The following is a 14,867-nucleotide window of genomic DNA, read 5'->3' as shown; positions in this document are numbered from 1 at the left end:
GGGGGGGGGGTGAGGGTGAGGGTGGGGTAAAAAAATGAAAGAAAATTGAAGTTGAAAATTATTTTTTAAAAATAACCTTTAAATTTATTTTATTTTTTCAAAAAATGATTATTTTTTTCAACAAAAAAACTGTAATTTGAAGTTGGAGGAAATTTTTGGAAAATGGTTTGCTTGAGGAAAATAAGTTGATTTGAAAAATATTTAACCCAAACATCAGAAAAATTGGAAAATATTTTTCAGGAAATGTTTTATTTCATGCCAAACACACCCTTAGTCTACTTTAGTTGCTTAACTTTGTGAAGTTAGGGATTCATTTTATGGTTGTTAGTGGCACATGTTGTTATTTAATTTAAATATCCACTTTGTAACTGGCTATTAGATAGAAAATGATTAGGGTTTTCCTCGTATAAATTCAGATCTTGTGCAAATTAATACAAATCTGAAATTTCATAAATTCACTCTACTTTTAATTTACAAATCAGTTTCTTGCATTGTTTGTGTTTTAACACTGTGAACACTTCTCACTTTAACGCCTCTCTCTTTGGGGTGCTGAAGATCCAAAATATTTTGATATTTTCTATTCATAGGAGTAAGTATGTGGGCTGCCTTATACTTCTCTCATCCCACCAATTATTTGTTGAAGTCTTTTCATGAATATATCTAATTCTTTTTTCCCAACTCCAAGCTAACTCCATATGTATCATGATTAAAAACTTCCTTTGTTTTGATATTCAGTTTCTAGTCAAATTGAACTAAGACCCATTATAATTCTCTAAGGTTATCTGGTATACGTGAAAAACAACTTCAATCAACGATCACCTATACTCAGGTTAAGGCAATATGTTCTCTGATCGAATTCACGCTAATTTGTTTACTTCCTTTTGGAAAGAACCTAGTTCTTGTACTCTAATAAATAGATTGTGACTTATTCAATTATTAAAACATCATATGATGTTGAAATTACATCCAGAGATGAAAATAACTTTTGACAAGTTAACATCCATATGTATCATGATTAAAACTTCCTTTGTTTTGATATTCAGTTTCTAGTCAAATTGAACTAAGTCCAATTATAATTCTCTAACGTTATCTGGTATATATGAAAAACAACTTCAATCAACGATCACCTATACTCATGTTAAGCCAATATGTTCTCTGATCGAATTCACGCTAATTTGTTTACTTCCTTTTGGAAAGGACCTAGTTCTTGTACTCTAATAAATAGATTATGACTTATTCAATTATCAAAACATCATATGATGTTGAAAGTACATCCAGAGATGAAAATAACTTTTGACAAGTTAACATTATTATAATAATTACCTGCAGATTTAAAAATCTCGGTTGAATAGAAAATAATGCCATTAATTCCCACAAACTGCTGAAAAGCCATCAAACCGACAGAAATCTGAAGAAGAGAAATAAAAAAAAAGTATGTTAGTATGGATGGATGATATAATAATGGAATACTATATAGTATATGGAGAAGCTAAGCTTACAATAACTGCGCGATAATTTGATGTATCAAATAAGTTAATAAATGTTGCTTTGGGAAGCGTTTCAAGGATGTCCAAATACTCCTGCAAAATAACAAGGTCATGTTTTGCATCTTTGTAGCAGTAACTAAGATTGATGCATGGTAGCTAGAGACATACTTGTATTGTCGACCTTTCATATGAAATATCTGCATCTTTTCCTCTTAGCTTTCTTAGAGCAGCTTCAAACTCTTCTTGCTGTCCATTCATAGCCTGCTCCAACACATGCATGATTCTCTTTACTTTACACTTGTTTCATGCAGGCGAAGTAGAAGCTATATATAAATTCTAACTCAATCGACGGTAATACACATGTTGACAACCGTACAATATGACATATGGTGGACAGAATAAAACATCCTCGATCCATGCATCGGGATAAAACAAAATTATATATCTTGTTCAAGATTATTTTGGCTATTAAAGTTATGAAACTTGAATTAGTGCGAATCAATGGTGGAAATTGATGGGAGGCCATTAATGGGCTATAAAAAGAAACTTGATGATTGGAGTGTATAATTTGTGTAAATGGCTTTAAACTACAAGGATGGTTGAAAGAGAACTTCCAAATCCCTTTGAGGTAAGTTGAAGATGGCTTATGTAATTAACAACTTTGATCATAATTTAGTATAGTTGAGCTTATGCTGGTCTATTTGAATGTTGTAGCAAAGATTTGATGAAATGAAACCTAATGGGATTGAAGTGAGAAAGGAACTGTTGATGTCGTATCGTGTAACATTAGTGTTGCATCTTTCTCTGTCTGTATGATATCTTGATGGTGCAAAGGAAAGGCGTCCAAAACCTTCTTCTGAAACACCTGTAACTCAATGTGCCACTAGCACAACACGATGATGCCTTGTTCCCTCTTCTGTATGATACGATTGATGCGACATGCGTATCACACTTATTTCCTGTCTCTAATTTCCAGCAATACAATATACCGCCCAACATGAAATGTCGATCTCGTGTATAATTTGTGTAAATGGCTTTATGCCAAATCCAACTCGGACTAGGAAAAAAAAACCTAGGTCATCTAATCCCCATTGTAACACAATAGTATTTTAGAGTTAGGTTTGAACTCACTAATATTTGTGGTTAGTCCGAAATTGAGTAATAAATGTGTTACATCAATCATAAAATCAATTCGGTGGGGTTGGGATGGGGGGTTAAGATTTCCCTATGTCCAAGATAAGTTTAAAAGTTCAAGTGAATCAAAAGTTACAATTGAGTTTATAAAAGGCCTCACTTGGCTACACATTCAACCTTTCGAGGTATGCTAAAAAATATTATAAATACCCCCAAGGCAGGGGAAAGAGATCAGTAAATATTCATTTTTTTCAAGTTAAGAGTTGTCCCTTCTCCTCCTATCTACATCTAAGGTAGCTTCATAAGCCAATTCATGGTAAATTCATTCCATTAATACAATGGAATTAAGATCCCAAAACAACATTATGAGTTCTTAGGTTGTGAAAATTCTTCAAAAATATATGAAGAGCGATTGAGGTGTAATTTGAGAAATTGATAAAGGTAAAAACTTTGAACCTTTTTATAATATACTTTTGACAGAAAAGGTGATATGAAATAGGGCTTTAAGTGTATGTGGTACAAGCTCGCATCGAGCCTTCATAATTTCAATCTACCTGATAATATTTATGGGAAACGTCACTTTGGTGAGTACTTTTTAATAAATAATTATTGATTTTGGTGATACTTTTCTCTGAGATGGCGAGAATTCTTTAGTAAAGGCATGGCTTAAGCCCACTCGGGACGGGAGGTTTTTCAACGACTATTGGCTATGATGAGCCTTTTTAGAGTGACTTTCTTACTATCTGTAGTAATACATAACAATACTATAATAAATCTATTATATATTAAAAGTAAACTATACATTATTAATGTATTACAGTTGTTTTAAAAGATATTATGGTTGTTTGGCAAGAAAGTGACGCAGTTTATTATAAGTGTATTAAAGTGTATGATAAATATATTATCTATGAATAAAACATGTACTATATGTGTTTTATAAAATGTTCTCTATAATATTTAAGTAAATTGTATTATAAATGTATTACAAGTGTCAACTGAAAAATATGTTATTGTTGTATATATTATTCTTAATACAGCATATCTATCGTAAGAAGGATTTTTTTGGTGCGGGACCAGAGGATTCCCGACTCATTTCGATTGAGCCTGTAAATGTAAATTCATGTTAAATATGTAGAATTAGGTTGGGTTTGTAGTAGAATCTTGTTTAAATTATTAGAATTCATGCCATAGGCGTATTTCCGGGTATCGTTTAGGGATTAAAGCATGCCTAGTTTTGTTCTGTGATCTTGCTTGCATTGTAGTTATTTTTTGGTAGTTGTTGTAATTATTGTTATCTTGGGATTGGTCTTATCCAAGAGGTAGGCTAGTAATTGCCTTAGACTGCGTCTTGGAGCCGTTAGACTTAAGAAATGATCTGACGTCGCTTCAGACGGCTTAGCTCCATGTAGACTGATATAACATACAATTCTTTATTAGGTGAAAACTTAACTAATATGACCTTTCATACATAATTTCCCTTGTGGTTCCACTCAGGCATGTTCGTTGGTGATTTTTGCACTTAATTGGTTATTCGAGAATAGGTCATGAATTTGAAGGTGGAATGTGTAAGACCCTCAAAATGAGATAGGGTGTCTAGAGCCTCACATGTGCCTATAAGCTTGTTAACTTGTTAATTAAGTGTTTTAAAGCAGGCTTGGGTGATTTGAAGTCATTTGGAAGTCAAATATCAAGGGACGACCAAGACGTTCGATGACTAGTCACCTAAGGGGCGTTATGTTTTTATGTGCTTATGTGTGTGTCATGAGCCTATGAAGTCTTAAAATGAATAATAATAATGATTTTTATAAGCAGTGTATGGATTTTCATGAAGTTTGGAGGTCAAACATCCAGAACGTCTAACACATTCGAAAATTTGCCCTTGAGACGTTCATGTATGTCTTGAGTGTGTCTGGCATGTTTAGATGTGTTTTGCATGTTCGTTTTGGGAGAAACTGATGAGAAAGGTCCTTTACTTGTTAATGTTCATATGTACGTTTGAAACGCCCGGGTACGACTCCTAAGGGCTCCGCAAGAGGCCCTCAAGAAGGACCAGAAGGCTGTTGAGACACTGCCTTGGCAGTGTCAATCGACCTAACCAAATGACGCCTCGTCAGTCCACCAACGGTCCGCCGATAGTGAGGCGTTGATAGACACTTAGCTTGGTTAAGTCTTAAGGCAGTGGTCCAGCCTCAGACCCAAACGACGGCCTGCAGTACTATCCGTCGATGGACCTACTAGGCGTCGATGGGTCCGTCCATACAGGCTTGTACAATTGCCACGCACCCTGCCTAATTATGGGGTGAATGGGAAATTCACCCCACGTGCTAACCTGACCCGAGGCGGTTTATTTACCCATTTTTAGGTATATTAGGTTGGTTAAAAACGTGAATATCCCATACCCAATCCTCCATTCAAAAATCAAACCTCCCTCTCCCAAAATATGCTCTCTGAAAACCTCCATTGATGGTGAAGTTCAGGGTCAGTTTGTAGATTGGATTACCATGGGTTCTTCACCAATTTTTAGTGGGTTATTATGGTGATCCTTGATCTATAGTTAATTTTCCATCTGGAGAGTCCTCTTCAAAGTTTTCAAAGAAGTTCCATGATCAAATATCTTCTTCTTCAATCTAGTCATGGGTTCCCTCTTAAATTGATTTCAAAAGCATAAAATGAATGTATTGATTATTATCCACTTATTTGGACGTGATTTTCAATTCAATTGCATGATGAACTCATGTTCTCTCACAAACTCGATTTTAGCCTATGTATGACTTTATGATCTTGATCTTGTGCATATCGATTTGTGATTCAATTATGTTAACATGCTTATACCTACTGTCTACTATGTGTATTGATGATGAATTGTTGAGGAATGATCCATGAGGGTTACGTTTGAAGGTTTTTGAATAAGTCTAGTTTATTATGTAGTAACTTGTGATCTTGATGTTGGGATGATTGTTATATGACTCAATCATGGTGAATTGTCTCAGCTACTGCATGTATATATAATGTGATGATAATTAGTATAATTGATCCAATATGAATAGATAACAATTGAATTGACAAAGATTGATATAGTTTTTTTATAGCCTATAGACTTGGTAGAGTAATGTATATTTTGTGATCTATATTCTAGGGTGGATGAAGCATGATTTAGCTATGATGTTCTATCTCTTTAGCTACTGCCCTAAATGTATGTTATTGATAAAATATTATTGATTGACAAGACTAGGGAGATTGGTTGATGATCTATAACTCGCTACTTCTAGTATATATGTGATGTATTTTATTAGATTGTAGTATGATCTTGTAGCGACTTGTACATGGTTTGTTTCATGATTAAACGTATTTTTAGATACTAACCTATAATGTATTGATGATGAAAAATGTGTATTGATCAATGATGATCAAAGATTGATGATATTGGTAAAAATGACTCTTCCTCTCTACTTTTCTATATTATTGTAGTTGATAAAGCTTTGTATGACATTGTCTGGTATGGTCCACTTATGGTGGTGGTGTTTACTTTATTGTCATTATATATGTGTTGAGTATGTCCTTGAAGGCAAATTGATAATTATATGAGTGTGTGGTTATGATGATCACACTATGTGAAGCCTATGCCTACTTTCCTATTCTAGTTATGATCTGGGTTGTATGGCTATTGTATAAGCATGAATATATCTATGTTAGGTTAAAGAGTAGGTTCTGCCATTGATGAGTTATAATAGTTTCTAACCCTATGCATGTACCCCTATGTAAATCTGTGAATAGCTAATGTAAGGAGTCTTAAAGTGTAATATGAAGTTTAGCTAAGCCTCCTATGCTAATTGTGTTGTGTGGTCTATGCTTTAAAGTATATTGTAATCTTAAGAGGGTGGCTGCCTCAATGAGTTGATTTATAGACATTATGTGATCATGTTGACCAATGTACACACACCCTCACACATTATGCATGCTTAGAATGTAGCAAAGAGTCATGGTGTCTAATGAAAGGTAGGTTTCATATTCACTAAATGTCTACTACTATGCATGTAAAATTAATGTATGTGAAGTATGTTATGTATTCCTTAACCATGATGACTTGATAGGTGGACTAGTATGGGCAAGGGTATGAGACCTTGTCTATGCATTGCACATATGTACCTTGATAAGATAGTTCCTAGGTTTGGTTTCTATGTACTTTAAAATGAATGTTTGGACAAGTTACAAATATGACTTATATACTATGATGTTTAGTATATGATATGATTAAGTATGAATGTGCATAGTGTCTTGGTGTGTTTGTATGTAAGGATTGCTCATATAGTTATACCTATAGACTTATGCATTTATATATGAACATGTGTGACATTTATGTGTTATATGAAAGGTTTTCTCACATATAAGTATACACACACATGTATGAAGATCTAGTCAATAGTGAAGCCTTGAAAGGTGTGCTCAAGTGTTCCTAAAATAAATAGGTGCTTACATATGCCATGTCCATGTGAAAGGGTTTCTCACATGATATAGGTTGATAAATTCTCATGTATGACCTATGAGATAAGCATATGAGGGAATGAGTCTCCTAAGCCTAATTTTATAATATAAAGTTAATAAAGTCTTTTTAATAAAAAAGGAACTTAGCTTAGCACAGAGTGAACTTGAAGATGAGGGGCGTCCCTTCCCATTATAGGAAGGTAGGTCACCATAATACCCATGATATGGATAACCACAATGCCTCAATAGTCATAAATGGGGTTTCCATAGTGAATAACAATAACGCGTCATTTGGCATAAAGAGGGATTTCACATATATGCCTCCAAGTTCCATAACTATGCTTGCCACATAGGATCTAGCAAGTGATCTCACTTAGTATGCTAGCATGTGTTAATGATCTACCTTGGCTAGGTAAGAACACCTTCCATTGGTGTGAGGCTCTACAACACCAAATTCCATGTTTAGCACCCATGGTCTTAGTGTCGGTTAGGTCTATAGTTTCCCTAAAGTAAATTGGACAATGGAAGTAAGGTAAGGACTCTAACTAGGGTAACCTAAGGGTAGTTGCTAGTGTAGATGGGGGTATGGGACTTCACCTATGGATTTCACAAGTGGATCTTGAGGGAAGCCCTAAGAAGGTATTCTGATGCATGTTTCTATGTATATGTTCCTTATGCATTACTTTGTAGTAATTGTCTACTTGTTGTGATGAAGTGCATGGTATGAGAGCACATGCTGGTATTAATGACTATATGATGAAGGTCTTGTATTGACATGAATGAAGTTGTCTTCACTTACTTGTTGATGTATGAAATTGAATGTTAAGACTTGTGGTCTTATGATAGGCTTATTAAGTATGTGTGTGGTTATGGGGTTTCACATATACATTGCACTAGTAGACTTAGAGTAGGATTATGAGTAAGGTATTATAATGCATTGATGTGAATTGAAGTTAGTATATGTGCAAGTTGATGTAGCTTACTGTAATATTCTTATGGCATTGGCTTAAATGTGTCTTTGATGTATTATACTTCTATGATGGTATGTGTTGACTTATGTAAGTTGAATGTATGGTTTTCCCTGTGACCTTAAGGTGATTCATTGCACCAAGTATCACTAGAGGGTTACTTGGGAGGTTAATGAGTTAAAACGAGAGGTTCACTGTAAAGAGGAAAAGCTTAATGTAAAGTGTGAGAAGCTTACTGTAAAATGCTTTCAGATGTTGCTTAAATTCTATGTGTGTTTTTATATGATGTTTGGCCTTTGAATATGTCTATATGAAGTATGCGAATGATATAAATGCTATTGTATAAAGGTTTTACAAAGATTTACTCAAAAAGGCATGAAGTATGATTTCAAGAAAATGTCCCTTTTAAATGCATGGTTGTCATACTTAGTGCATTCTTGTACTAACTCCATTCTTCTCTACTTTTTACAGAAAGTGTAGGTTATAAATTCTTAAGGGATGTCTCTATGATTGAGGATCTTGATATGTGATTCCCAAGATCAAGGAAAGGAATCATTTAATCCAAAGATGTCCTATGTCTAGTTTACTGTAAAGTTATGTTTAAGTATACTTATGTATTATGTTATAAAGGGACGTGTCCCTAAAGTACTCTTATGATGTTGAGTCTAGGATGGCAAAAAGAGATTAGAGTCTTTAACTATGTATGATGATATTTTATATATATGAAGTAATGTTCTAGCATATGAAGTGCTAAAAAAGTTTTAAATATTCCGTTAAATTTACCTATGACAATGTAATGAATGATAATTAGGGGCTTGTATAAGACCTCTGAGAGGTCAAGTACGTCATGTTACTTCTAGGGGGTGCTCGCCTGATGTGACAGAGTGGATCCTGGTGACTCCGAAGTTAGTTCTACACTATGGTATTCCCCGATTTGGGTCATAGCGGAGGATTTTGAAGTACTTGGAGTTTTTTATTTCATTATTTGAGGTATCTGTTCACATTTATCATCTTGGGTTCGAGTACCTACTACTTCTCTATTAGTCTCGATTTCAGTCCAAGCACACCTCTGTTAGCCAGGTTCGAGTCCTGACGTGGTGTTTGTATTGGGTTCCTGGTTTCCTATACTGTGTATCGACTCTGTGGATGGTTGTGGTAGTTTTGGAATAATCTTAAGCTTAGGTAGAAATTTTCCTAGTTGCTCTGTGTATCTATTAGGCTTATGGGGGTCTGTTTATGTTATTTACTTTCAATTGCACACAAGTGTATCCTTTGGGCTTATGGGTTCCATTTAGGTTATAGATAGTTTATTAATTTACTGTTCATTCTTTCCCTTCCTCGCATGCTTAATGTTGGGATTTTCTTTTGCCATTTCATTTTATGACCTTTAGATGATTTCCTTCTTGCTTTTTCATTAGTCATTATTTAAAAAGCTTAGTCGACGTATGATGCCTATCGGTACCTATTATTTTGATACCCATACTACACTCTACATCTGTTTTGTTATGCATGCATGCCTGAGCACTAGTAAAAGCATTATTTTCAACCTTGTTGCGGGGATATCGGACACCATGGGTGAGCTTATGGTATCAGGGATCAACCTATCTCCTTCTCCTTCTGTTTATAACTTTAAATAGTCTTTTCTATTTGAGAAAAGTGTGTACTTTTGTTCCCTTTTTTAGACTTGTAGTGTCTTAGTAGTCTTGTGTTGTGACGAAAAGATGAAAACGAAAATCTAACAATAACGAACATCAAGTTTAAAGTGGAAAAACCTTCAATCCGAAGGTAACAACCATGGGATAGACAAGATCTGAATTGCTTCACTATAACAATAAGAGTGTTACAATTATACTTCTAATGGCTACACAACAAGTGCCAAAAGAGAACAAACAATAGCTACACCAACAAAAGATAAATAGAAAGAAATCATCCAAACCCAGCTGCTGTTCGGTACCTAAAATAGGATCTTGCTGACCTCCAAATCCGATCACCACCGTTCAAATCAATCACCAAACTGTCAGAAACACTCAGTCCAAATTTCATCACGATCCAACAGTTAGTTAATTGGAAAACATAATCTGAAGGTTGGGAGAAAGAGACTGCAGCAAAAGAACCCTCTTCTCTCCTCGCTTGTTGAAATCTCTCTCAAAAACTTCTCTTATGTCCTAATGTCTTTCAAAGACAATACCAATGAGCAATTAAATTATTCTCTCAAGACTATCCTCTATTTATAGAGTTGTGCTTTTCCTTACAATGCCAAAATCAACTACAAATAGGATTAAAATAAAGAGAATAATTTCAATCCTTTTTCAAGTAGGATTAGGCCATGGTCCTTTAGCTGGAACATCGGCCATAGCCTAACAAACTCCCCCTCCAGCCAAGGGGCCAAACAGACTTCAAGTAGAGGAACTCTTGACAGGCTTCCTGCCTGCCACACTTCTACAAAAAATCATGCTTGGTACTATGTTTTCTTTCCTGTTATCTCTATGATTATCTAACATGACTTCATCATAAACTTGCGGTTCTCCCATGTTAGTCAATAGAATATACTTATCCTGAGAATAACGTGTTGAGCTTCACTTCTCTCTGGCAGATCTTCTACAAGAGGTTTCTGGAGCATACGAAGTGGTCATCTCACCATGAGTTGGTTGATTATCAACCACAACATCATCAGTAGGAACGTCTGTAGGTTCTACACTCAAATCATTATCTGGATCACTATCTTTGGTTCCTTCATGTGCAGAATATGTATCAATAATAAGAATTGGATCAACATCAACTAAACTATCAACAGTCTAAGAATCTGCTTTCTTAGTTTTTGTCAATATCTTCAATAGTTTAGTATTCAAAGAACATAACATCACGACTTCTAATGAGGTTCTTATCGATTGGATCATAAAAGCAATGTCCAAACTCATCTTGACCATAACCAATAAAGATACACTGCTTCGTTTTAACATCCAATTTCAACATCTTATCTTTAGGTACATGCACACAAGCTTTACACCCAAAAACATTCAAGTGATCATAATAAACATCCTTATCAAACTAAACTCTATTTGGAACATCACCATCCAAAGAAAAAGCAAGAGGCAAATTGATAACATAAGCAACAATGTTAAGTGCTTAAGCACAAAATGAATTTGGAAGTTTAGCTTATGAAATCACACATCTGACTCTCTCAACTAAAGTTTTGTTCATCCTCTCCGCTAGGACATTTAATTGAGGAGACTTTGGAGGATTCTTTTGATGATGAATTTCTTGCGATTTGCAGTAGTTATAAAAGGGACTAATATATTCACCACCATTATTAGTGCAAATACATTTTAATTTCTTTCCTGTTTTCTCTGAGATAAGGCTTGAAACTCTTTGAACACATCAAGCACTTGATATTTGGATTTTAAAGGATATACCAAATCTTGCAAGAATGATCATCAACGAAAGTAGCGAAGTAAAGTGAACCATCTTTTTACTTCAGTTTAAAAGGACCACACAAATTTGAGTGTACTAGCTCTAGTAGTTCATACTTCCTTGAAGGAGGATGACTGTGAAAAGAAACTCTTTTCTGTTTCCCAGCTGAGCAATGAACACATCTTTTCACTTTTTCTTGTTTCATACCAGCAAGTAAATTCTTCTTAGCCAAACAGGTGATCCCCCTCTCGCTCATATGAATTAGCCTCTTGTTCCACAATTCTGATGAAGACTCGCTCTCCACAAAATTCATAGTCACCAAGAATCCTCCTTGAGTCACATATAAATTTGAATGGTTTCTTCCTTGAGCTAAAATCAATAAGTCTTTGGTGAGATTTGATTGGCCATTGAACAAGTCATTATGATAGCCCATATCATCTAGTTTTCCTACAGAGATCAAATTCAGAGGAATGTTTGGAGCATGCTTGAAATTCTGAAGGACTAACATTGAACCAATATTGGTTTTCAAACAAATAGTGCAAACACCAAACACCTTAATCTCACTAGCATTACCCATCTTTGAGTTAAAAGAAGTATTAGATGAAAAGAAGTCTTTTCTTGGTGTGGCATGTGACATGGCTCAGGATATACTATACAACTTGTATCTTGAGATACAAAATTGATGACCTCTTTATCACAAGCGAAGAGAAGGTCATCTCGTACAACAACAACAACATTGTTTCAATTATTTTTTTCCTTCTTCCCTTCTTTAAGATCTTGCTTCAATTGTTTGAAAAACCTTCTAATATTTCCTTTCTTTCCACAATGATGGCATATCTTATTAGTATTCTTGAATCTTGACTTGCTTCTACTTTTAGCTCTACTCCTCGGATCTCTTGTCTTATCTCTTCCTCGATCTTCTGTATATAGAATATCTGAAAGTGAGGATGTGTCTTGAGATTTTCTTCTAACTTCTTCATTCAACACACCACTTTTTGCATATCCCATAGTCACCTTTCCACCAGTAGTAGAATTTGTTAAAGAAACACGAAGAATTTTCAAAGAAAACGATAGAGTATTAAGAAGCCAAAGTCTTTGTATTTCATCATCAAAATTAACATCCATTCTTGATAGTTGATCAAGAATACTCTAAAAGTCATTTATGTGATCAAGAATAGGACTACCCTCCTTGTATTTAAAGGTCATCAATTTCTTTAGCAAGAACAACTTGTTATTGCCAGTTTTTGAAGCGTAAGGCGTCTCAAACTTTTCCCACAATGTTCTAGCATGTGTCTCATTCACAATATGGTTGCGAACATTACCTTCAACCAATTGTATTATATATTCACATACTTGTTGGTTCTCGAAGTTTCAATCTTTATCGGTCACAGTCTCATGTTTTTGAGCCGCAAAAATGGGAAGCTGCATCTTCTTCACGAACCATAGATATTTCATCTTGCTTTTTCATTTTTTGTAGTTCTTCCGTTTAAACATACCATATTGCTCATATTCCCTCCATATAGAGAACCTCGCTCTGATACCAGTTGTTAGACGAAAAGATGAAAATAAAAATATAACAATAAAGAACACCAAGTTTAACGTGAAAAAACCCTTCAAATCGAAGGTAACAACCACGGGATAGAAAAGATTCGAATTTCTTCACTATAACAATAAGAGGGTTACAAATATACTTCTATGGATACATAAAAATTGCCAAAAGAGAACAAACAATAGCTACACGAACAAAAGATAAAAAGAAATAAACACCACCCAAACCCGATTACTGTTCGGGACCTAAAAATGGATCTTGCTGACCTCTGAATCCGATCTCAACTGTTCAATTCAACCACCAAGATGTCTGAACCCTCAGTCCAAATTTCATACCGATCCAACGATTATTTAATCGGGAAACAAGATATGAATGTTGCTAGTCGGAGAAAACGACTGCAGCAAAAGAACCTTTTTCTTCTCTATGCTCTCTTGTTGAAAGCTCTCTCAAAAACCTCTCCTATTTCCTAATTTCTTTCAAAGAATGTACCAATGAGCAGTCAAATTATTCTCTCAAGATCATCCTCTATTTATAGAGTTGTGCTTTTCCTTACAAAGCCAAAACCAACTATAAATAGGATTACAATTTTAATCCTTTTCATAATAGAATTGGAAACCAAATAAAGAGAATAATTTCAATCCTTCTGTGGGCCTTATGGCTAGAAAATAGGCCATAGCCTAACACTTTGTACTTGTGACTATCAGGTTATGGGATTGAATTTTCTATTTTGGTTGTACATATCTTCTGTTGTTCTTATTTCCGTTACTTTCATTATTTGCTTAGCTTAAGTTTATATTATGTTTGTTGTTTTTACTTGTTACTTGTGATTCTGGAATATGTGTTGGCTTACCTATTAGTGGATTATAGTAGGTGTCATAGGTGACAAAAATGGACTAATAACGATTCTCATCTTTGAAAAAGGTTTTGGATATCTAAAAGGATGTTGAGAATTGGATATGTTGGGATTTGTAAGGTAAGGAAGGGTTTGTGATGAGATAATTGGAGTAGGTTAGGTGCGTTAGAACAATTCCTACATGATACTTGGTGACCTAGAAGAAACATCGTGAAGGAATTCATTGGCACGTTTAAGAATGCCTTACTCACCAGTCACCAGCAAGATGATTTGGTATACAAATCTTCTTACTTATAAGTCTCCTTGTTAAAAAGTAGGGTACCAATGGGTTTAGGATAATATGTTGCTGAAAATATTTTATATCGGTCAAACAACCTAACCAATCAAGTGTAGATATTGGTTGTAACCTTAGAAGCAATCTCATGATATAATGGAAACAAATTTTATATTAAGGGTTAAAAGATTAGTCAGTAGAGACATCCTGAAAATTGAAATTATTGGAATAGTGAATTATAGAGAGCACATAAACTCAAAGTATTGAACAATATCTCCAAGTGTTGAGCATTAAAGCATTTTCATACAGCTCTTAATATGCAATTTTATGTGTTTGCTAAAACTCTTTTGTTTGAATAAGATATCCTTAATTTATTTTGTGAAGTTCTATAAATTCAAATATTCTTCACGCAAACAAAAGAAAGGAAGACAAATATGGAGTGAAGAAGTTTTTTTTAAAAATTGTTTTTGGAATTTTCTTTTTGATTTTTTTAAAATGCCAATGTTAAAATAGGACAATACTTATCAAATTAGTGTTCATAAACTGAAAATTATAAGTTGGGGATAATCAAGAGGCTATTTGGATTGTCTTGCCAAAAAAGTGCATTACCAATATTTAATATTTCGGTAAAATAATAAGCCAAAAATCATAAGTTAGAATTCATAGGAGTCGTTTGGTTTGAATACAAGGTATGTTGGGATTAGTTATG

General features: G+C 34.4%; 1 protein-coding gene across 1 annotated transcript in view; it reads right to left on the bottom strand.

The window, feature by feature from the left end:
* LOC107001566 (sugar transporter ERD6-like 8) overlaps window positions 1-14,867 on the bottom strand; it is a 91,039-nt gene that overhangs the window by 39,690 nt on the left and 36,482 nt on the right. The window contains exons 9-11 of the mRNA XM_015199558.2: window positions 1,656-1,748; window positions 1,500-1,580; window positions 1,324-1,408 (exon numbers count right to left, since the gene is read on the bottom strand). Coding sequence (XP_015055044.1) covers window positions 1,324-1,408; window positions 1,500-1,580; window positions 1,656-1,748 — 259 coding nt within the window. The remainder of the gene's footprint in view (window positions 1-1,323; window positions 1,409-1,499; window positions 1,581-1,655; window positions 1,749-14,867) is intronic.

Source organism: Solanum pennellii, chromosome 10 (assembly GCF_001406875.1).
Source record: "Solanum pennellii chromosome 10, SPENNV200".
NCBI classification, from domain to species: Eukaryota; Viridiplantae; Streptophyta; class Magnoliopsida; order Solanales; family Solanaceae; genus Solanum; species Solanum pennellii.
This window is presented reverse-complemented; position numbering and strand designations above follow the sequence as displayed.